At 44.5% G+C, this 24,808-nt stretch overlaps 1 protein-coding gene across 4 annotated transcripts in view; it reads right to left on the bottom strand.

Annotated features, from left to right (window-relative positions):
* LOC122557068 (dedicator of cytokinesis protein 11) overlaps positions 1-24,808 on the bottom strand; it is a 291,784-nt gene that overhangs the window by 229,602 nt on the left and 37,374 nt on the right. For all 4 annotated transcript variants that reach the window (XM_087992257.1, XM_043704343.2, XM_087992256.1 and 1 more), the window contains exons 2-3: positions 9,386-9,502; positions 5,313-5,402 (exon numbers count right to left, since the gene is read on the bottom strand). In XM_087992257.1, the coding sequence (XP_087848383.1) occupies positions 5,313-5,402; positions 9,386-9,502 (207 nt within the window). The remainder of the gene's footprint in view (positions 1-5,312; positions 5,403-9,385; positions 9,503-24,808) is intronic.

Below are 24,808 nucleotides of genomic sequence, written 5' to 3'. Positions count from 1 at the left end.
GCGAACACTTCAGTATGCACTGATCTGCTGGATGTTTTTTTGGTCTGGCTGATTAAAACAAGGTCCCTTTAATCTCTGCAGAAAGATGTTAGCCACTGCTAATGCTTCAACCAGCAGCACCAAAGAGGTCACTTGCTCTATTCAAGTTAACTGTCCCATTGGCTACAAAGACTCAAAGGGGCAAAATGACATAACGGTAGGATGTTCTTTTTTCCTTTGGCTACACTCCCACCCATTCTCTGATGACATAACTCACTCTAGTTCCATGGTTTCTCACATAACAACCGTCACAACTATTTCCTCATTGCTTCTGAGGAGCTCTCATGATATCTGTTCCTGAACAAGGGGTTGTTCAACTGCAATGGAACAGAAAGTGCTACAAATATATGGGTGACACTGAGCGTGTGGGCAATAGAGAAGAGAAAGGTCAAGATGACAGAATGACTCAGGGTGAGGCAGGAGAGTGCCCATACTCAATGCCGAGACAGATGTCTCTGTTATACTTATCTCACCTCACTCTGAACCTTTGGTCAATTTTTCAATGGACCAGAAGGCCAAGACCTGATACGGACAAACTTGGAAAAACAAAATGCCAGAAAGGGTGTGGGCATCTCGCCATCTCCACCTCAATAGATGGCAATGACCACTCCAGACTTCTGGAGATAGCTGAGGAGATCGTGGAGCCATTGGTCAAGAACTTTCAGGAATCAGGGAGGATCCCGGAGACCTGAAAAATGACTTGTGTATCACCCCTGAAGAAGGACAGAAGGCACAAGACGGGTAACTATAGGCCGGTTAACCTGACCTTGGTCATTGGTAAGATTTGAGAGTCCATTATTGAGATTGCAAAGTCATTGGAAGTGCATGGAAAATAGGACTGAGACAGCACAGCTTTATCCAGGAGATTTCATTGAGGAGGCAACGAGCAAGTTAGACAAAGGAGAGCCAGTGGACGTGATTTCCAGAAGGTGCTGAACAGGAGACAATGTAAGATAAGAACCCATGGTATTAGGGGCAAGACACTGGCATGGTTAGAGGATTGGCTGACTGGTAGAAGGCAGAGGGCGGATGAAGAAGTCTTTTTCAGCAAATAGCCAGGAACTAGAGGAATTCTGCAGTGGTCAGTGTTGGGACCATAACTATTCACATTACACATTAACAACCTGGACTAGGAAATGAGGACATTGTTGCTAAATTTGCAGATGACAAAAGTTAGGTGGAGAGAAAGGGAGTATTGAGGAAGCAGGGAGGCTGCAGAAGGACATGGACATGCTGGGCGAGAAGTCAAAGAAGGAATACAATGTGGCAAAATATAAGGTTATGACACTTTGGTAGGAAGACTAGAGGAGTGGACTATTTTCTAAAGTGGGAAAGGCTTCAGAAATCTGAAGTACAAGGGGGCTTGGGAGTCCTAGTCCAAGACCTTATTAAGGTTAACATGCAGGTTCAGTTAGCATTTAGGCAGGCAAATGCATTGTTGGCATTCATTTCAAAAAGGCTAGAATACAAGAGCAGGGAAGTACTGCAGAGCTCTATCAGGCCTGGTCAGACTGCATTTAGAATATTGTGAGCTGAGTTGGACCCCAAATCTTAGGAAATATATGCTGGCTCTGGAGGGATCCAGAGGAGGTTTACAAGAATGATCCCAGGTATGAAGAGCTTCTCACATGAAGAGTGGTTGAGGACTCTGGGTCTGTACTCGATGGAGTTCAGAAGGATGAGGGGGAATCTGATTGAAATTTACCAGAGCCTGGATAGAGTAGACATGGAGAAATTGTTTCCACCAGTAGGAGAGACTAGGACCAGGAGGCACAGCCTAAGAGTGAAGGAACTACCCTTTAGAACTGAGATGAAGAGCATTTCTTCAGCTAAAGGGGGATTAATCAGTGGAACTCATTGCTAAAGAGGGCTGTGCAGGCCAAGGCATTGAATGCCTTTAAGACAGTGACAGATTGGTTTTGATTAGTAAGGGAATCAAAGATTACATGGAACAGACAGGAGAATGGGATTGAGAAACAAATCAGCCACGATCAAACAATGCAGAGCAGTGTGAGGTGATACACTTTGAAGAATAGCGAAAGATAAAAGAAGGGGTAAAATTCTTAAAGTGGGTGCAGAAGGAGGGACCTGGATGTATATGTACACAGATCAATGAGGCAACAGGACCTGCCAAGAGAGCAGTTAATAAAACATACAGAGCTCTTGGCTTTATTAGTAAGGGCATAGGGTACAGAGCAAGGAGGTGATATTGAATTTGTACAGGAGACTTGTTAGACCTAAGCTGGAGTGTTGTATACAGTTGTGTGCTCCACATTATAGGAAAGGTGTGGATGCATCGGAGAGTGCAGAAGCAATTTCTAAGAACAATTCCACAGGTGAGAAACTTATGAGGATCCAGTGAAGAAATTGGGACTATTCTCCTTGAAGAGAAGGCCGAGAGGAGATTGGATAGTGGCGTTCCAAAGCATGAGCAGGCTGGATGTAGTAGGCAGGGAGGAGCTGTTCCCGAATGAGAATGAGAAGGCATAGATTTGAAATGACATGCAGAAGAAGCAAAGGTGTTTTGAAAAAGAAATCTTTTTCACACAGAGTAGTTAGCGTGGAAATGTGGTGGGAGGCAAGTTTAATTGTGGCATTCAAAAGGGCACTGGATGGTTATTTGGATAGAAATGGTGTTTCAATTGATGGGGAAGGAGAAGCAGATTGGCATTAGATAACAACACTTGTTTGAAGAGCTGGTATAGGCATGATGGGCCAAATGGCCTCCTCCTCTCTACAATGGATAAAGAGTTGAGCTGGAAAAAGCACAGCAGGTCTAAGAGCAGCGTGGTGGCTCAGTGGTTAGCATTGCTGCCTCGCAGCACCAGGGACCCAGTTCGATTCCAGCTTTGGCCAACTGTCTGTATGGAGTTTGCACATTCTACTCGTGTCTGCGCGGGTTTCCTGTGGGTGCTCCAGTTTCCTCCCACAGTCCAAAGATGTGCAGGTTAGGGGAATTGGCCATGCTAAATTGACCATAGTGTTCGGGGACCTGTAAGTTAGGTGCTTTAGTCAGGGGAAATATAGAGTAATAGGGTAGGGCAATGGGTCTAGGTGAGAAACTGTTCAGAGGGTCGGTGTGGACTTGTTGGGCTGGATGGCTTGTTTCCACACTGTAGGGATTCTATGATGAAAACACTTTATCCACTCTGACTCTCCAGTATCTGCAGTTCTCACTATCTCCTTCTAGATTATAACAATTCTGTGAATACAACCAGGTGTTGGATTTGCAATTACACAATTGATAATATCAGCAATACCTTCTATCTGTTCATTAGGTAGCCCCAAAGCTTAATATGCCATCCTCTAGAATGGATAAACAAATTAAACCAAAAACACCGCAGGTTTGTTGAAGGCAAGAGCAAAGTTCTTCAATACTGGAAATCTGAAATACACATAGAAAGCACTTAATGATCCAGCAGGTCTGGGAGCATGGTGAGAGAGGACAGCACAGTTAATGCTTCAACATATCTCCAGCATTTTTGGCTTTTATTCCTGAAAAGTAAATCATGTCTGACTATCTGATCGAGTTTTGTGACAGAGTAACTGACAGGATTGATGAAATGTTGGGGAGAACGTTGTGTCGATGAGTTTTAAATGCCATTTGATAATACAGTGAATGTGCTTCCAAAACGGAAGCCTCTGGGATTTAGGTGTCAGTGCCAATAGGGACGCAAAGTTAGCCAAGGGACAGCAAGCAGAATGACTGTGAATAGTTGTGTTCCCTGATTTGAGGGACACGGTAAACTCAGATGTAGTAACAGGGATCGGGGGCAAATCACAGGCCCAAGTACTGCTCTGGGACCCGGACGCCAGCCCTTGACCTGGACTCAACAGGCTCTGCTTCAATCTGAGCACAGCAGAGCCTGGTTATTGGTGTGCCCTGTCCTGGATCCTGGTTAGTAATAGGAACACTACTTGGTGATATACCAACCCAATACAGGAATGTGCAACAGGGACAAATGGCAGAAGAGGTAAAGTCATCATACTCCCAGGAGAATCTTAGGGCTGCTTTCACATTAGACAGAGATGACTGGTAGTGGTTTAACCCAAGGGCCACCATGTCTCAGGTGAGGACATGGTCAGGAAGGTGGTACTTTCATGATAACCTCAGCCAATGCAAGAATTGAGCCTGCTCTATTGGCCTCACTTTGCATTGCAATCTAGCTGGCCAGCTGACTGACCCTCAGTCCTTTACCCTCTCAGGTTTGCAATGCAGAGTGACACCAACAACGTGGGTTCAATTCCTGCACCGAGGTCACAGAGAAGGGCTCGCTCCTCTTCAATCTCTCCCCTGTAAAATGCTTAATATCACTTGTTTTCTGCTCAGAGCCATTAGCACTAACTGAAAGATGTCACTCAGCACCACATAACCCCCAGCATAAATGAGCGCTCACTCCTCCAGCACCACTGTACAGTCATAGCATTTTGCGCCATCTGCAAGATGAACTGTAATAACCCACCAAGGCTCCTTCAGCAGTATCTGCCAAACTGGTGACCTCTACCATCTAAAAGGTCAGAGGCAACAGATACATGGGAACATCACCACCAGCAAGTTCGTCTCCAAGCCAAACACCAAGTTGACTTTGATATATATAAATCACCAATCCTTCCATGTTGCTGGGTCAAAGCCCTTCAAAGCTGCACTGTGGGCATATCCACATGATAAAACCTGTAGTGGTTTAAGATGGCAGCTCCCCATCGCCTTCCCACGGGCAGCAGGCAACAAATGTTGGCCTTGTCAGGGATTCTTATGAGCAATGATCTTTTTAAAACCCAGCTTGGAAAAGCTGGATTATAGTTAAGTCTCAAGTGAAAAGCTTATGCAGCAATTCTAGTTTTAAGAATGTTGTTGGAACTTCCTTTGCACCCATTGAATGATTTCTCTACAATTTGAGGAAAATAATCTTGTGTTTCCAGATTTGAGGCGGTGCATCAAGTTCAATCTAATCTGTCACTCTGAACAGAGCTCGTGCAACCTAGTGAGGCGAATCGGTTTTAAAACATATTCATCACACAGGCAACAGCAATGTGCATTGGTATAGCACCTTTAACACAGTGAAAGATCCCGAGACATCTTACTTGGCAGATCAAAAAAATACCGACACCAAGTCAATGGAGGAAAATATTTAAAGTAGTCATCAAAGGTTTGGCTAAAACAGCAAGTGTTAAGGAGAATCTTAAAGGAGGGGCAGAGAAATGGAGATGGGGAGAGAATTTCAGAGGAAGAGTCAATAATCCCACATTAATTGGAACACACTTCCATGTCATACCTCTTTGACCAGCAGGCTTTGAGCCAGTTTTTCAGCATCTAAAGGCAGTGTAGACTGGATGGTTCTCCTCTGACGTGGAATTATCGAGATCTATTCAGAAAAAATATATTTGTGTTCAGGAATGGCAGTTTGTGGGGAACACATACACTTATTGAATGGAAAGATATTGATTTGCTGCATAACTGGACTTCAATCAAGCTTCAGGGTCATTCTTCGCTGAACAGTAATTTTGCAGTGATGTTGTCCATCGTCCACAAAACATTATAGGGCAGTCAGCGAGTCATACAGCACGGAAATTAACCCTTCGCTCCAAATCATCCATGCTGACCAGACATCCCAATCTGACCTAGTCTCATTTGCCAGCATTTGGCCCAAGTCCCTCTAAAACCTTCCTACTCATAAACCCCCCAGATGCCTTTCAAACATTGAATTTCTACCTGTCTCCGCCACTCTGCAAAATGTGCCATTGGTGAGACCAAACGTAAACTTAGGGAACCGGTTGCCAAGCATCTCAGCTGGGCCCGCAGGGACCGAGTGGAACTCCCAATCACCGCCCATTTTAATTCCCCTTCCCACATTACTATCCTCGGCCTCCTTCATTACCACAGTGAATCAGACCGCAAAATGGAGGAGCAACACATCTTCCGCCCAGAACTACAGCCCAGAGGACTCAAAAATGCATTCTCCAATTTCAAATAACCTTCCCACCCATCCCCGAATCCCAAACCAGCCCCTCCCCATCCCTTCCATTCCATTCCTCTCTTTGACCTTCCTTCCAGCTACCAAACAGATTCATTCCTCCCATCAACCAACCATGTGTATCAACCACCAATGTTCACCTATCACTACCTCAATATTCCAACCCACTCGCCACCCAAACCCTGCACCACCACCCCCCCCCCCCCCCCCCCTCCTTATCTGCAGCTCCTCTTACATCCAGCCCCAGTCCTGAAGAAGGGATACACCCAAAACATTTACTTCTCCACTTCCAGATGCTGCCTGGCTTCTCTGTTCTTCCAGTCCCTTGTCTGTCTACCTAGGATTCCAACATCTGCAGTTTCTTTCTCTCCAAGTTAAAATCCCCTACCATTATAACCTTATTCTTACAGATAACCAACACCTCCTTACAAATTTGCTTCTTAATCTCTTTATTTCTCAGTTCCGCCCATATATTTTCACTGGAGGATCTCCCAAGAATATCCTCCCTAAGTGGCCCTAAGTACAGCTGTATTGTTACCCTGAACCAAAAACGCCACTCCCTCTCCTCTCTTGCCACCCTTTCTATCCTTCCTATAGCATCTCTGCTCCGGTACATTAAGCTGCCAATCCTGTCCATCTCTGAGCCACGTTTCTGTAATAGCTATGATGTCCCATGTTCCCAACCATGCCCTAAGTTCATCTGAGCCGAAAATGTGTTGCTGGAAAAGCGCAGCAGGTCAGGCAGCATCCAAGGAGCAGGAGAATCGACGTTTCGGGCATGAGCCCTTCTTCAGGAAGGGCTGAAGAAGGGCTCATGCCCGAAACGTCGATTCTCCTGCTCCCTGGATGCTGCCTGACCTGCTGCGCTTTTCCAGCAACACATTTTCGGCTCTGATCTCCAGCATCTGCAGCTCTCACTTTCCCCCCTAAGTTCATCTGCCTTACCTGTCAGGCCTCTTGCATTGAAGTAAGTGCAGTTTAATTCATCAGTCTACCTCATTCGCTGCCAAGCTCTCGTCTGCTTTGACTATTTGACTTGCACCCCTTATCTACTGTACCAGGCTCAGCCTTTTCTTTTTTTATCACTATGGTGATACACTATCAATATTCCCCACCACCTCCCCCCACCCCCAAACTAGGTTAAGGCATTCCAGGTAGAACTAGCAAATCTCCCCGTAAAGAAAATTGGTCTCCTTCTAATATGGTGGAACCCCTCCTTCTTATACAGGTCACTTATACCCCTGAAGAGATCCCAACCATTCAAAAGTGTGAACTCCTGACCCTGTACCACCTCCTCAGCCCTGCATTCATTTGCTCTATCCTTCCATTCCTACCCTTACTAGCACATGGCACCAGTAGTTATACAGATATTACTACGCTCAATGATCTACTTGTTTAACTTTCTGCCTAGTTTCCTGTATTCTCTCGACAGAACCTCATCCCTTTCCCAACTTGTGTTATTGATATCAACATGCACAATGACCTCCAACTGTTCACTCTCCCCTTTCAGAATACTCAGCATAATCTCGGAGACATCCTTAACCCTGGCACCAGGGAGGCAACACACCATCTTGATGTGTTGCTGACAGCAATAGAAACGTCTGTCTGTGCCCCAGAAGAGACAATCCCCTATTACAATCGATCACTTGGAATCTCACATACCCTCCTTAACAGTCTTAGTACCAGAAACCTGGCTGTCAGTGCTATATCCCCCTGAGAGGCTATCCCACCCCCGATGGTATCCAAAACAGCAGACCTGCTTGAAATGGGTATAGCCACAGGAGACTCCTGCACTACCTGGCTACCTCTGGAGGTAACCCATCCACCCAACTTTATCTGCAGTGTTTCCATGTTTTTGAGTCAGCACCAAAGAAGGTCATTCAATCCAACATGCGTTTACAAGTTCTCTGATCCCAAAGTGTCCTTTCATGTACAGTCATTCTGATATAACGTGATAGTTCCGTTCTTGTGCGATCTCGTTTTATAAGAAAATCACGCAATAGCCACGCCATTTAAACTAATGGGAGTGGAATTACATTTTAGCCAATATAGGTAAGAAAAGTCCACATTCTACAAATAAAGTCTAAATTCTTCAATCGCATTAAAGCAACAGGCATTATAGCGGAACTGACTGTACTCTTTCAAATTGACCTTTTTCAAATATTTACTTGCTTTTTTGAATAAGCATCATGGCTTCAACTTTCCTGAAAACTCAGTGAGTACATCTACGTTGACCTGCCCACCAATTCCATCCATTCAGTTTCCCTCCCTCTTCTTTGACAGCGCTTTGCTGGTGGCATCCCTTCAGCTGTGGTTACCCCACTCTCCATAATCCCCCAAACAACACTCTTCAAGAGCTTCACCAAAGCCATGCTTTTGCTTCCCCCCCAGACTTCAATTGTTGGGCCTTTGAGGTACGCTGGGTTGTTTTATTGTAGTAAAGGTGCACGTTTTCTTCTCAAATTCATACAAAACATTTTTACTCTTTCTCCTTTCATTGCCTGAACATTTCTCATGTGGAGATAAGATTCATGGAGCATCAGCTTTAGCACACATTTCCCTTGACTGTAATAAAAGATGGAAGAATGATCAGATTAAGGTATTTCAAAGAGTAAAAGGGCAGCAGGGTGGCTCAGTGCTACCTCACAGCGCCAGGGACACGGGTTCGATTCCACTCTGGGGTAACTGTCTGTATGGAGTTTGTACATGTTCCCCATGTCTGTGTGGGTTTCAGCCAGGTGCTCTGGTTTCCTTCCACTGTCCAAAGATGAGCTCATTAGGTGGACTGGCCCTGCCAAATTTCCCACAGTGACCGGAAATGTGTATGTTAGGTGGGTTAGCTATGGGAAAGGCAGGGTTACAGGGATATGGGGATGGGTCTGGGTGGGATACTCGAGGGTTGGTGTAGACTCTACTGGCTGAGTCTTCCACCTTGTAGGGATTCTATAATTCTATACAAGGATTAACTGAATAGAGAAAAACATAAAAAGGTTTCAAATGGTGAGAAAACCAAGAACAAGGGAACACAATTAGAACATTAACCTTAACATTAAGAATTAAAGCCAGCCCCTTCCAATGGGAAAGCAGGAATTAATATTTTCATTTAAAGGCTAACTCCAAAAGGCTGTGAATGCTTGGGAGTATTTAGAGCTTTAAAGACTGGGGAACGGTATCAAGGGATATGGAGCGAAGTTGGATAAAAAGGGGTAAGGTAGAGATCAAGGGACTGAATGACTTGCTCCAGTAGCTGATGTTCCTGAGTCCAAATCCCCACCTTTCCACTGCCTCTCCCACGATTACTCTCCAGGAGGAAAACCCTGGCAGGACCATTCAAACTTGGTCAGTACGCAAGCTGCATAAATTTGCTTACTCACCGAGATCTCATCCAAAGGGAACTGCAAAAGATCCCGCAGAGGATCACTTTGAATCTGCGCTTTCCGTTGTGCAATGACATTCTCGTAATCCAATGGCTCGATGATTTTTGTTTTCTCCTTCAGAAAGACAAACAGGAGGGTTCATTTAGGGTGACTGAAGCAGTGGGAAGGTAACAGATTGATTCTTTACTTCATCAAACTAAACCTTCAAAGGATATCTCTAAAACCAACTTTCAGGAACAAGTAGTAATTTGTTTTTGCTTTATTCATTCATGGGATGTGAGCATCACTGGCAAGGCCCACATTTATTGCTCATCCCTAACTGTCAACCACATCGGTGTGGGTCTGGAGTCACATGTAAGCCAGACCAGATAAGGACGGGAGATCTCCTTCTCTATAGGACATTAGTGAACCAGATGGGCTTTTAAAAGAATCAACACTGACACCACTGACACCATTTTTTCCCCAGAAATTTATGGAATTCAAATGTCACGATCGGAGGAAGGATCACTTGTTTGGAAATGTTAACCCTGCTTTCTCTCCACAGATGCTGCCAGACCTGCTGAGTTTTTTTTCCAGCAATTTCAGGGTTTTTTCCTGATTTCTAGCATTTACAGTGTTTTCAGTTTTTTTTATTATTTGTTATGATCTACCATGGTGGGATTCTAACTATTTCCCCAAAGCATTAGCCTGGGGTTCTGGATTGCTAGTCACCATCTCCCCAACTTGGTAAAGTGGACGGGACCATGGTCCTGGAAGAGCACAAACTGCTCGCTCATTGGATAGAGGTGATGATGGTGCATTCCTTTAAGGAACCAGATGGATTTTAAAACAAATTAGCATGGTTTTTGAAAGACTGAGCATTCTTTACAGATCTCCTAAAATTTTGAGAAGAGACCAGAGAAAGCTGAGGTAAGAAAGTGATGGGTAAGCCTTTCATTAAAGAAAAATAAGGAAGAAATCACAACTCTTGAGCTGGGTCAGATCTTACCTTCAGCAAGATTTTTAAGTCCTGTAAGTTATTGAGCTACTGGAACAGATTTCTGAAGCAAATGGTTCAAGGTTGTTTTAAAACTGATGACAGCCAGGTTTCCTTTCAACCACCATATTATTTATTATTAAACAATTAGACTCAATTGTAATCAGTTCATTCAATTACAAACCAGTGCTATTGTTTGATTTTCATATTTGGTCATATAGATGTGAAGTACAAAATACAACAGTTGCAGTGGATGCATTTCCCTTTATTCTTTAATACAATGTGGTAATCACTGACAGGGCCAGGATTTTTGCCCATCCTTCAGGGGATGAGACCTTTGCTGACATTTATTGCCCAACCCTAACTGAGAGAGTGCTAGTGAATTGTCTTCTTCAATCACTGCAGTCTTTGGGGTGTAGGCCCCCCCAACAATGCCATAGGGAAGGAATTCCAGTATTTTAAACCAGTGACAGTGAATGAACGGTGATGTACTTCCAAGTCAGGATGGCAAGTGACTTAGAAGGGAATTTTCAGGTAGAGATGTTCTTATGAACCTGCCCTTGTCCTTCTACAAAGTTGTGGTCATGTTTTGGAAGGTGCTATCTGAGCAGTACAGTTAGGAGTAAGCCACACTGCTGCGCATCTCGAGTCATATGTAAACCACATCAAGTAAGGATAGCAGATATCCTCTCGATAAAGCACTAGTGAATCGAGTGGATTTTTGATACAATCCATGGAAGTTGGCATGGTCACCACTACCAATAGCGAGCTTTATGGATTCTCTTCTCATAAACACGTTCCAAGATGTTATTACATTTGTCTAAGAGAGGTGGGACTTGAACCCAACTTTATCTCCTACATTTATTACTGAGTTTGAAATCCATGACGGGAATTGAACCCATGGGCCCTGAGTATTAGCTTGTGCCTCGAGATTACTGCTCCATATCATTTGCAGTGCACTCCCCTTCTCAAGGGTAGATACTTCCTCAAGAGTTAAGTGTGGTTGGTTTCCTTGGCTACATTATGGCCATTACTGAGAGCCACTCCCTTCTGCTGAATAGACTCGCTCCTCCTCTGCATAACTACAAAAACAGATTACAAACTGCAAATGAATTACAGTGCAAGCATTGAGGAGCTCGAACACAGAGTTAAGCACAGCACATTGTGTTTTTACTACTGGATCATGGGTTCAATTCCTGCTCAGATTGAATGATAACAATTTTCATGCCTTTCTGGTTCCTGTTAAATCAAGTCGGGCAGACTGAACCAAGTAGCTGACAGTCTATAGTACAAAACTAAAGCCTAACTACATAAGGGAGAGGAGAAGGATGTTCAATAAGGCACTGAAAAATTAACATATATTTTGTTGTCACCATTGTTCTATAGTTAGGACAAAATAGCAAACATTTTCATCTGCCAAGCCCTAAGATGCTCTTAAACTGAGAGATTTTTCATTGGCATTGGGTACCTGAGGCACTCCATTAGTAAGAATCTTGATTAGCAGAGTTATTCATGAATAGTTGAAAATAGGATCACATTGTTCCTTTGCTAATTAAAGCCCCCATGAGTGGCAGAAACCTGCGTCAGTTTTCTTTACATGGTTATGATGAGCCACGCTTGAGGAAGCTCTGGATGTGCTGTACTCCACCACTAACACCCTGGAGAAAGAACATCCCAAAACCCTGTTTATTGTAACTGGCAACTTCAATCAAGCCAATCTAAGGAAGGTGTTGCCCAAGTACCACTAGAACATTACCTGCCCCACCAGGGGCCCGAACATCTTAGACCACTGCTACAACACTGTGAAGGATGCCTACCACTTCATCCCTCAGCTCAGTTCGGGAACTTCGGCCACAATGCCGTGTTTCTTCTCCTGGCTTACAGACAAAAGCTCAAGCAGGAGACTGCCGTGCAGATACAGGTCCAGGGCTGGTCGGAGCAGGCAGAGGACTAACTCCAGTGCTATCTGGAATTGGCTGATTGGGGCATGTTCAAACAGTCTGCAGGTACCTTTGTATGACTACGCCACCACCGTCACAGACTTCATCAGCAAGTGAGTGGAGGACTGCATACCGAGAAAGTCAATCCGGGTGTTCCCCAACAGGAAACCCTGGGTGAATCAGAACATACAGAACCTGCTAAAAACCAGGCATGAGGCCTTCAGATCAGGAGACCCACTCAAATATAAGGAATCCAAATATGACCTTCACAGAGCCATTAAGACAGCCAAGGACCAATACCGAACCAAACTAGAGACCCAGACAGACACCCGGCGACCATGGCAAGGACTGAATGACATCACAGGTTCTAAACATAGACAGCAGACAATGACATATCCCTCCCAGATCGTCTCAATGCCTTCTATGCTCGCTTGGAGCAGAATTTTGGGGTAAGACCTATTCTGACAAGTCCTGACGAACCTATCCCCACAGTTACTGCAGAGGTCAGATCAGTTTTCCTCTGTGTGAATCCAAGGAAAGCGATGAGACCAGACAGAGTACCAGGCCGTACACTCAGAGCATGTGCAGATTAATTGGCAGAGGTCTTCTCGACATCTTCAACCTCTCCCTGCAACAGGCCACTGATCCTGCCTGGTTCAAGAGGGCCAACATCATCCCTGTGCCTAAAAAGACTCATGCAGCATGTCTCAACGGCTACCACCCAGCGGCCCTAACTTCGGTAGTCATGAAGTGCTTTGAAAGGCTGGTCATGGCATAAACCAAGTCCAGCCTCCCCACTACTCTTGACCCATTCCAATTTGCCTATCGGACCAACAGATCCATGTCAGATGCCATATCACCTGCCCTTCACTCCTCCCTAGAACATTTTGACACCAAGAGCAGCTACAGAAGAATCATACTCACTGACTACAATTCAGCCTTCAACACTATTATCCCCTCGAGACTGATTGCTAAACTTAGTGATCTCGGACTAAGCCCCACTCTCTGCAAATGGATCCTCAGTTTCCTGACCCACAGGCCACAATCAGTCAAGATTGGGGACAATATTTCATCCTCACTAACACTCAACACTGGAGCCCCCTACTGTACTCACAGTATACCCATGACTGCATCACCAAATACCAGACTAATGTCATTTACAAGTTCGCTGATGACGACACCATAGTCGATTGAATCTCAGAAGGCGATGAAACAGACTACGGAAGGGAGGTGGAAGACCTGGAAAAATGGTGCACTGAGAACAACCTAACTCTCGATGCTGGCAAAACCAAGGAACCCATTATTGACTTTCGGCGGGATGTTACTCATGACCCCTACACATTAACAGCACAGGGGTGGAACGAGTGGAGAGTGTCAAGCTCCTGGGAGCGGTCATCCACAACAAGCTCTCTTGGATTCTTCTTGTGGACGCACTGGTTACAAAGGCCCAATAACATCTCTTCTTCCTCAGGCAGCTGGGGAAATTTGGCATGATGGCAAATACCCTTGCCAACTTTTATAGGTGCGCCATCAAGAGCATTCTATCACTACCTGGTACGTCAACTGTACCATTCAAGACCGGAGATGGTTAGAGAGTGGTGAATTTGGCCTGGACAATCACAAAGGCCAACCTCCCATCTATAGAATCCATCTACCAGGCCCACTGTCAGTGAAAAGCTGCCAGCATTCTCAAAGATCCATCCCACCCTGGCAATGTTTTTCTACAACCTCTACCATCGGGGAGAAGGTACAGAAGCCTGAACCCACGCACCAGCCGGTTTTATATCAGTTTCTACCTTACTGTTGTTAGAATACTGAATGGACTCACAAACTCTTAACATTCGCCTGTACCTGTGTTTTGGTTTTTGTCGCTGTTTACCTACTATTTACCTATCTGTGCTACTTAACTCTGTGATCTGCCCGTATTGCTCACAAGGCAAAGCTTTTCACTGTGCCTCAGTACTCGTGACAATAAATTCAATTCAATTCAATATGATGAAAGGATGATAAATTGGGTCTACATTCTCTAAGGTTTAGACGAAAGAAAAGTGATAGCATTAAACTGGAACAAAAGGGCACAATTTGAACAATAGCAGATAATAATTTAGGATTAAATTAGCACAGACATTAGTTCAGACAAAGAGATTTGTGAATCTGGGAATTCCATACCTCTGTCACATTCTTTAAGACTGGGATAGGCAGGCTTTGGTCTTGCTGGGATTCAAGGGATATGGGGAATGGGCAGAAATACCAGGCGAAGGTGATGAACAGCCATGATTGGGATGAAAGGAACCAGCTCAATGAACCTTCCGATCTGATTTCTTACATTCTTGAGAATTGCTGGTTAGCACAGTTAGCCTGCTCATTTATACTTCACGTTGGCTGAATCTTACGACTATCTAGCTTTAATTTATTGAACTACATTCACGCACCCTTATTGGCCTTCTTCCTACACTGTTGAGTGTTCCTCTGGCCTGGGTACCAACCTTAGATCAGGTTAGCATTGACTGGTGGCCCAGCTGATCCTGAGGGATAAGGACTATCTATCCTCCTCTGCACCACTCCATCCCCTGGGATCTCCAGGTCCCTGTTCGCACAGCAGGATGTCAATTTGCCTTCATCCAACTTGGGTCTGAGGCAGATCCTGAACAGCTCCGCACCAACAGCACTGGATCAGGTGCGTGGCCACTGACCTAGTGCTCAACCTGCTACAGGAATGGCAGGGATCACAGTGGTCCCAGCAGTGACAACCATCTCCAGGGAGAGAAAGGATATAGGGAGGAGGACACAATCGGACCTGGTGCAAAGGTAACAAGCTGAGTTTGGGAAGATATTGTGAGAAATCTCTTAGGTTTCACAAGAAATCCTTCATGGAACCTGCCAAAATTGACACTAGTGTCTGATAAAATTCAGTTGAATGTTTTTGAGCAAAAAGCTAGCAGGAGTGAGCTGGCAGTACAGACCAAACCTCTGGGTCAGAGGGTCTTAGTTCAAGCCCATTTGGCCCAAGTCTGGGATTTCAAAGAATTGCATTAGATAACAGGGAGGCTGGTGGAAGGACAGTCATGAGCAGGACAACGTACAGGAAATGGAATACCTGGGATCACAGTCTAAGGATATGGGGTAAACCCCTTAGGACAGAGATGAGGAGAAATCTCTTCACCCAGAGAGTGGTGAGCCTGTAGAATTCTCTGCCACAAAAAGAGGGTGAGGCTAAAACATTCAATGCTTTGAAGAAGGAGTTAGATATAGTTCTCAGGGCTAAAGGGATCAAAGGGTATAGGGAGAATGTGGGAACAGGATTTGGATGATCAGCTATGATCATATTGAATGCCCGAGAAGGCTCAAAAGGCCAAATTCCTGATGAAGGGCTTTTGCCCAAAATGTCGATTTTCCTGCTCCTCGGATGCTGCCTGACCTGCTGTGCTTTTCCAGCACCACTCTGATCTAAACTCTGGTTTCCAGCATCTGCAGTCCTCACTTTTGCCTCAAAGGGCCTATGTTGCTGGAAAAAGGAGGATCCTGGGCTTCACAGCTCAGCTGGCTGGACAGCTGGTTTGAGTTGCGGAGTTATTCCGACAGCACAGGTCCTATTCCCGTTCTGCACCAAGGTCACCACAATGACTCTGCTTTCTTCACCTCACCCCTCTCCTGAGGCCTGGTGACCCTCAGTTTAAACTCGCTATTAGTCATCTCCTTTAATGAGAGGATAATCAGTCTCCCTTTGGGATTCAGGCCACTTCCACTTTGTTAAATTTAGAGGTAATAATGTCACTGCACTAACAATAAAGAACACTGGGCTAATGTTCTGAGGACATGAGCTTGAAACCCACCACAGCAGCAACTGAAGTATGAATATTTTGGAATAAAAAGCTAGTCTTCATGGTGACCATGTTACCAATGTTGCTTGCCACAAAAACTTACCTGGTTCACTAATATGCTTGAGGGAAGGAAGTCTTAAAATCAAGATAAGGCAAAATCTTTTGAAGTCCCTTCCTCAAAAGGTGGTGGTAGGCCCTGAATATTTCTTTAAGGGAGAGGTAGATTGAGTCTTCATAAGCAGAGGAATGAAAAGTTATCAGTGAAAAGTGGCTGGTTTATTCAGTGACAGACCAGATGTGAGGGGCCTATACCTAATTTGTCTTTTCAATTTTGCAATATTTTTAACACAAAGACTTGTTTGGCTGTCAGGTATTTCCAGATGTAATGCTTTAGCATTGGAATTAGGTGCCAGTAACTGATGAGATCAACAATTTTCACACTGCTTTTAAAAGGGTCAGCTGTTGATTGAATCCATTCAGTTCTCATCCAAATCATTCTTCCAGTTTACATCAGCATTGGAAGTTAACTGGCCAAGTCTATTTTCAGTAACGGGGAGTATCGAAACCTCATGTGTTCACTTAAACTTTGAGTTATCAGAGATGATTTCCTCAGCCAAGCCCACAGATTGTTGTGGAAGCCCAATAAACTCATACTTCATTTTTCCTTCATCTCTCATGTTTCCAGTTTGAAGGAACGTGGCCATTATGAATATTCAGGTTTGCACAAAAGTCCTGTTTAATCACATTTTACGTCTAGCCACCAAAATAATTTGCACTGAACCACTGGCACAGTGGTTAGCACTGCTGCCTCACAGCGCCAGAGACCTGGGTTCATTTCCCGCCTCAGGCGACTGTGTGTGTGGAGTTTGCACATTCTCCCCGTGTCTGCGTGGGTTTCCTCCGGGTGCTTCGGTTTCCTCCCACAATCCAAAAATGTGCAGGTTAGGTGAATTGGCCATGCTAAATTGACCGTAGTGTTAGGTGCAGGGGTAAATGTAGGAGAATGGGTCTGGGTGGGTTACGCTTCGGCGGGTCGGTGTGGACTTGTTGGGCCGAAGGGCCTGTTTCCACACTGTAAGTAATCTAATCTAAAAAAAAAAGTCAGCATTGATTTGATGACAGTGAGAAGGAAAACCAACCAACAGATTTTTCAACTGCTTGTCATCTTGGTATCAATAATGCTTTTGCAATGGGAAAGTCATTCAGAAGAGAGCTTTGAAACAAAGTGACCACTTTTTCTGCCGTGTTTTAGACTGTGCAGAAGAACCTCCATTTCAAAAACATAACATCATCTCTCAATTTGCTGGAATCAGTCAAATTCATACTAGGCCCAAGGGAGGAGATATTCGAGAGATGGCCATAAATTTGATTGCAGGCATAGATTTTTGGAAAATAGTTTAATGGAGCAAGGGGAAGGGAAACCCAGAATTTAAGGTCTGGATAGCTGTTGGCATGGCAACTGGGTGGTGAAGAAAAGGAATTAAGACACTCAAGAGGAACTGGATAGATGCTGACACTCAACAGCAGTTATGTCAGCCTGTACATTCTAAGTGAAGTATCACTGACTCCCCCACTGGAGATTCTCAAATGATCTGACAGATTTCGGAATACACTACAACTGCACGATAAGAAACCAACTGGCTTACAAAACACAATCCCTCAATGCTTGTGACAGAATGGCTGAAAGGAACACTCGACTCTCCATTTAGCTGAATTTGTACTTCCGTTCCACTCTGCTTTCCTGTGAGTTCAAATGAACCATAGTCACTGAGCCATTCTGCCCATTCACAGTTGGTAAGTCAGGTCCAAGAGTAAAACAATCATTACATTTTTATTTTATCAGTCATTCATGGGATGTGGGTGTCATTGGTGAGGTCAGCATTTATTTGCTCATCCCTACTTTCCTTGCGAAGGAGGTGGTGAGCTACCTTCTTGAGTGCTTGGGGTGGAATAAAGACGAGTGGTATGAGGAAGGGAGTTCCAGAATTACTCAATAGCTATCCTCACCTCATTTATTAGTTATTAGATTAGATTAGATTAGATTACTTACAGTGTGGAAACAGGCCCTTCGGCCCAACAAGTCCACACCGACCCGCCGAAGCGCAACCCACCCATTCCCCTACATTTACCCCCTTTACCTAACACTACGGGCAATTTAGTATGGCCAATTCACCTGACCTGCACATCTTTGGACTGTGGGAGGAAACCAGAGCACCCGGAGGAAACCCACACAGACATAGGAAGAATGTGCAAACTCCACACAGACAGTCACCCGAGGCTGGAATCAAATCTGAGTCCCTGGTGCTGTGAGGCAGCAGTGCTAACCACTGTGCCACCGTGCCGCCCTTATCTTTGGTAGCGTAGCACAATGATTATGTTAAAAATCTACTAATCCAGAGGTCTGGACTAATGATCTGGGGCACGAGTTCAAATCTCGCCACAACAGTTGGGAAATTTAAAATTCAGTCAATTCAATCTTGAATTAAAAAGAAATATTATTAGAAGTGGTTACCATGAAGTTATTACTTTCATGTCAAAACCCCTGTTGTTTTTATCATATTCTGACAAAGTCTGAGCTATTATTATTGCTATCTCTCTCCAACATCTTGGATTGTCTTTAACCAATTTTTTCCATGACACACAGAAACGTTGAGACATGTACAAAATAAAATCCAGAATGCAAGCATTTGATGTGTTAATCTTGGAGGGTACGAGCTATAAGGAGAGGCTTAGTAGGCTGGGGCTATTTTCCCTGGAGCATAGGAGGCCGAGAGATGACCTAGATTAGATTAGATTACTTACAGTGTGGAAACAGGCCCTTCGGCCCAACAAGTCCACACCGACCCGCCGAAGCGCAACCCACCCATACCCCTACATTTACCCCTTTAACCTAACACTACGGGCAATTTAGCATGGCCAATTCACCTGACCCGCACATCTTTGTGACTGTGGGAGGAAACCGGAGCAGCCGGAGGAAACCCACGCAGACACAGGGAGAATGTGCAAACTCCACACAGTCAGTCGCCTGAGTCGGGAATTGAACCCGGGTCTCTGGCGCTGTGAGGCAGCAGTGCTAACCACTGTGCCACCGTGCCGCCCACCTAATAGAAGTTTACAAAATCATGAGGGGCATAGATAGGATGAATAGTCAAGGTCTTTTCCCCAGGGTAGCAGAGTCCAAAGTTAGAATGCATAAGTATAAGGTGAGAGGGGAAAGATCTAAAAGGGACCTAAGAGGGCAACTTTTTCACACAGAGAGTGGTACATGTATGGAATGAGCTGCCAGAGGATGTGGTGAAGGCTGGTACAATTATAGCATTTAAAAGGCATCTGGATGGGTACCTGAATAGGAAAGGTTTAGAGGGATATGGGCCAAATGCTGGCAAATGGGACTAGATTAGGTTAGGATGGCTGGCCAGCAAGGATGAGTTGGGCCGAAGGGCCTGTTTCCGCATTGTAAGTAATCTAATCTAATTGAATTTTTCAGCTGTTTATGACACAACTTCCACAACCATTGAGTCCCAAATAGGACTTGAACTTTGACCTCCTAACTTGAAGATAAGGAAGCAACCCACTCCACCACAAGACCATCTCTAGGAGTGTTGCAGTTATATTTAAAAAAGTAATTCAATTTCTTTAAGTGCATATTTCAGAATATAGATCCGTCACCTAGCCAGAGTGCAGTGAATCAGTGCAAGTTCTGCTTTGCCCAGCTATATTGTTGTGTGAATGTTAATTCATTTGTCAGTGAGCTACTCAAGTAATTATAAATATTGTGTCTGTTGAAATGGAAATGGAGTACTTAATGGTCTTTAATCCAGTGTTGTCTTAGTGCTGCAGTTCTTAGCTGATGTGTAGTTATGGATTGCACTTATTGACCATAAAAGAATATAGGAACTAGAGAAGGCCAATTTGACTCTTGAGTCAGTCAAAGGGATCAAGACTGATCTCCAACATAACTCTGTACTCCTCTCTTTATCTTGTAACCCTTCATATCTGTGGTTAACAAAAATCTATCAAGTTCATATTTAAAATAAACAATTGATTTAATGTCAAGATTACATAATTTTGATATCACTTTTTATGTAGAAGGTGTTACTGTAACACCATATCTTGCCAATGCCAAGTTAAAAATTACACAACACCAAGTTATAGTCCAACAGGTTTAATTGGAAGCACTAGTTTTCAGAGGGCTGCTCCTTAATCACCTGAAGGAGCAGCACTCCGAAAGCTAGTGCTTCCAAATAAACCTGTTGTACTATAACCGGTGCTCTGTGATTTTTAATATTGTACACCCCAGCCCAACACCGGCATCTCCAAATCATGATTGCGATGCTAAGCATTTTGTTACTAATCTGAATTCATCTGAAAGTAAATTTGCCATACATACAAATTTCTCTTTTGTTAGTTTTTCAATTTGGTCCTGATATAAAGCATTCCAAGTTAGTTTTTGAAACTATTTGATGTCTGCCAAATATAAAGTGTCCTTGTGTAGCATCTTTAACAAAAAGGAAGATCCTAGTGTATCTTGCAAAGGCTGAGCAGTAATGGGCGAGGAGTGTGTGTTAGTGATTGAAAGTAAAGTAAAATAAAAGAGAGCTTTTCTGAGGGATTTGAAAAAGAGTGTGGGGCTGGAGAGAACTATAAGCTTTTGTTGCATGTCCTCCCCAGTATAACACCTATGTATGGTAGGATTGTCTTTTTAACTGTTTAGGCCTGCTACGTACTCAAAGAGGTGCTGTAAAAGACAAACTGAACATGATGGACAAAGCTATTTCAGCCAAAAATCCTCTGGCGTCTTTGTACTTTTCAAACTGACCTATTAATCATCAACTGGTTATTTACTGAAGTGCAGATTAAATACCAGCCCCTCCCCCAATCTACTATTGGTTTAGCAAGGGCGACAGACTGCTATTTCAAACACTGTCTTCTCCCCAATGTTCTTTGTTGCCTCTTTTGGGCAGATCTGTGAGAATGATGGAAAAGCTCCAATTCTCCATCAGACAGGCAAATGCACCGAACACGGTTTAAAAGGTGCAACAGATACAATTTAAAATGGACCATTGCAACAATGTAGTGACTTCTAATGGAAGCGTAAAATACTCCTCACATTTCAACATTGGCAAGTTGGTTTCTGTTATACGTTATCATTTTTTTATAAGTCCATTAAGACCAGTCTATGGTCGTGTTAGGCAAGAGGCTTGCTGTGAACAGTCAAATTCTTCTCTGCTTGGATGCCCTCAGAGTCATAGAGACACAGAGCTGTACAGCACAGAAACAAACCCTTCGGTCCAACTCATCCACGCCGACCAGATGTCCTAAATTAATCAAGTCCCATTTGCCAGCATTTAGCCCATATCTCTCTAAAACCTTCCTATTCGTGTACCCATCCATATGCTTTTCTAGTGTTGTAATTGTACCAGCCTCCACCACTTCCTCTGGCAGCTCATTCCATATACACACCACCCTCTGTGTGAAAAAGTTGCCTCGATGTCCCTTCTAAATCTTTCCCCTCTCACCCTAAACCTATGCCCTCTAGTTCTGGACTCCCCAACCCAGGGAAAAGATCTTGTCTATTTACCCTATCCATACCCCACTGATAAGCAAAGGTCCCTCAGATTCAGAACGGAAAGGAGGATTGGTGTCATCACTTCACCACAACCATTAGCTGGTACTACTTGGGTCTGCAACACATACAATACTAGTACATGGACCACTGCTTCCCTTCACCAGCGTGAACCCATGCCCTTGTGCTTGGAATTGTAGGACCATCTGAAAGTACTGTTTACGCCATCCTCCCATCACAAGTGCATTAGTTTTAAGTAAAAGTGATGCAACTTTTCAAATGTCACAAGACACAATAATAGAGAAGCCTTGATTTATTCCAGTGGTCTAGTCCTTATTTGGTCAGGGACTATGGGCTATTAATCTTAAGAACGTGCATGGTACTTTGAGAATCTGCATGCAGCTTTCAAGACAAAAATGGAAATCAAAGGCTAGGACCAGTGAAAATGACCACGATGCTGCCAGATTGACACAATTTCTTTTTTGTTGCTTGTTCATTCATGGGATGAAGGCATCGCTGACTAGGCTGTCATTTGTGCCCATCCCTATTTGTCCAGGGTTCAATTAAGACTCAACCAAATTGCTGTGGGCCTAAAGTCACATATGTAGGCCAGACCAGGTAAGGCTGGCAAATTACTCTATTTAAAGGACATTAGAGAATCCGATTTTTTAAATGACAATGTATAGTTATTGCATAGTAGCCTTTTTTTTAAAATTGAATTCAAATTTCACCATTTGTCATAGCAGGGTGTGAACGCATGTCACTAGAACCTTAACAAGCAATTCTGATTCATTCGCCTTGTCACCAGCTCCCCACCCAGCTACTTCACTGATAATGTCATCATTAACCACAGGCCTCTCTTCCCCCATCAGCTGGTGAATGGATGAGCACTTTGTGAAGTGAGGTGCAGATCACATCAAACACCTACAATGCAGGAAGTCTTCTGCTATCTTCATAGGGTAACTAATGATGAGCATGAATACCAGCTTTGCTGATGTCTATATCTTGAGAATTAAAGTTGAGAAAGCGTTATTCTGTACTTTAGACTGCAGCTCCCAGGAATTTGAACTGATTGGTTATTGAAGGCAATAGCTTTCCTGGTTACTCGCGCAGTCAGTTTTCTGACTCTCTCCTGTGCAAACTAGTTTAACTCCTCTTGTGAACACAGTGTGGAAGCAAAAGCTTAGCCTTCAGCTGGAACACACAGGAGGTTGCATGGTCATTTTCCCTCCATCAGCTGTGGCCTTTGCCAGCATTATCCCCTCTCACGTAGGAAGCTAACAGTTTCAGAGACTGAGCTCATCCTGAGGGAGTGCCATACTGTCAGAGGTACCACCCTTTGATAGTACACCTATCTATCCCACGTTTTTGCAGGCAAAAAGACCTTCCAACTCAATGCAAAGAGCAGTTGAGTCTTCCAGATATCCTGATCAGTATTTAGCTGTCAAACAGTTATGAAAGACAAAACAAAACTGCACATTCTGGAATCCAAAATATTAAAGGCAGGAGGCTGGAAGAACACAGCAAGCCAGGCTGCATCAGCCGGTGCAGAAATCGGCATTTCGGGTAGAACCCTTCTTCAGGATTGGGGGTGGGTCTAGGGGGAGCTGAAGATAAAGGAGCAGGGTGGTGAAGTGCGGAGAGGTAAAGACAGGAGAAAGTGAGGACTGCAGATGCTGGAGATCAGAGCTGAAAAATGTGTTGCTGGAAAAGCGCAGCAGGTCAGACAGCATCCAAGGAGCAGGAGAATCGACGTTTCGGGCATAAGCCCTTCTTCAGGATTCCTGAAGAAGGGCTTATGCCCGAAACGTCGATTCTCCTGCTCCTTGGATGTTGTCTGGCCTGCTGCGCTTTTCCAGCAACACATTTTTCAGCATAGGCAAAGACAGGTAGAGGGTACAATCTGGTTGATCAATGGGAGGAATGAATCTGGTTGGTGGTAGGGAGCAGTGGAAGGGAGGGGCATGGGAAGTGAGGTTATTTGAAATTGGAGAGCTCAACGTTGAATGCTCAAGGCTGTAGACTGCCTAGTTGCAGTTTGGCTCATTATGATTAGATTCCCTACAGTGTGGAAACAGGCCCTTCGGCCCAACAAGTCCACACTGACCCTCTGAAGAGTAACCCACCCAGACCTATTTCCCTCTGACTAATGCACCTAACACTATGGGCAATTTAGAATGACCAATTCACCTGACCTGCACAGCTTTGGACTGTGGGAGGAAACCCACGCAGACACAGGGAGAATGTCTGTGTGGAGTTTATACAGTCACCCAAGACTGGAATCGAACCTGGGTTCCTGGTGCTGTGAAGCAGCAGTGCCAACCACCGAGCTACCGTGCTGCCTGTGGCAATTGACGAGGCCAAGGATGGTCATGTCAGAACGGGAGTGGCTGGGGAAATGGAAATGGGTGGTGGCTGGGAGGTCCAGTCGGCCCTTGCGGGAACTGTTCCCTACATTTACATTCGGTCTCCCCGATGTAGAGAAGACCACATCAGGAGCACTTGATGCAGTAAACTAGGTTGGAAGAGAGGCAGGTGAATCTCTGTCTCACCTGGAAGAGTATTTGGGGCCCTGAATGGAGGTGAGGGAAGTGGTTTTGCATCTTTTCCGCTTGCAGGGGAAGGAACCTGGGGGTTCGGGGGGGGGGGGGGGGGGGGGGGAGGAAACGGCACAAACCAAGGACTGCCTAAGGAAATGGTCCTTGTGGATGGTGGAGAGGGGTGGGGAGGGGAAAACATTCTTGGTGGTGGGGTCTAGTTGGAGTTGGCGGAAGTGTTTAAGGATGATGTGTTGGCTACAGAGACTGGTGAGGTGATAAGTGAGAAGAAAGGGTCTCTGTCTTTTTTGAAAGTGATCAAAAGCAGATTATCGACCACTATTACACCAAGTAGAGTGGGAGCTCACTAACTGCATTTTTCTGACCTTACACAAGCAACATCTCAATAAACTTACTGGCTTTGAAATGCTTTGGAATGTACTGAGGTTGCAGAAGATAATATTGCAATGAAGGTTCTTTATAGCTGTAACCTCTCCTACCCCATCTTCAAGTCTGTTATCACATATTGTGCACTTTGCGAGCGCACAGGTGCATGATGCTGGGAAATTTCTTAACATTC

This window comes from Chiloscyllium plagiosum, unplaced genomic scaffold (genome assembly GCF_037043375.1).
Source record: "Chiloscyllium plagiosum isolate Xiang-an unplaced genomic scaffold, Cpla_swu_hap1 HiC_scaffold_11, whole genome shotgun sequence".
NCBI lineage: Eukaryota > Metazoa > Chordata > Chondrichthyes > Orectolobiformes > Hemiscylliidae > Chiloscyllium > Chiloscyllium plagiosum.
Note: the sequence above shows the minus strand (reverse complement) of the source record. Positions and strands in the feature narration are given on the sequence as shown.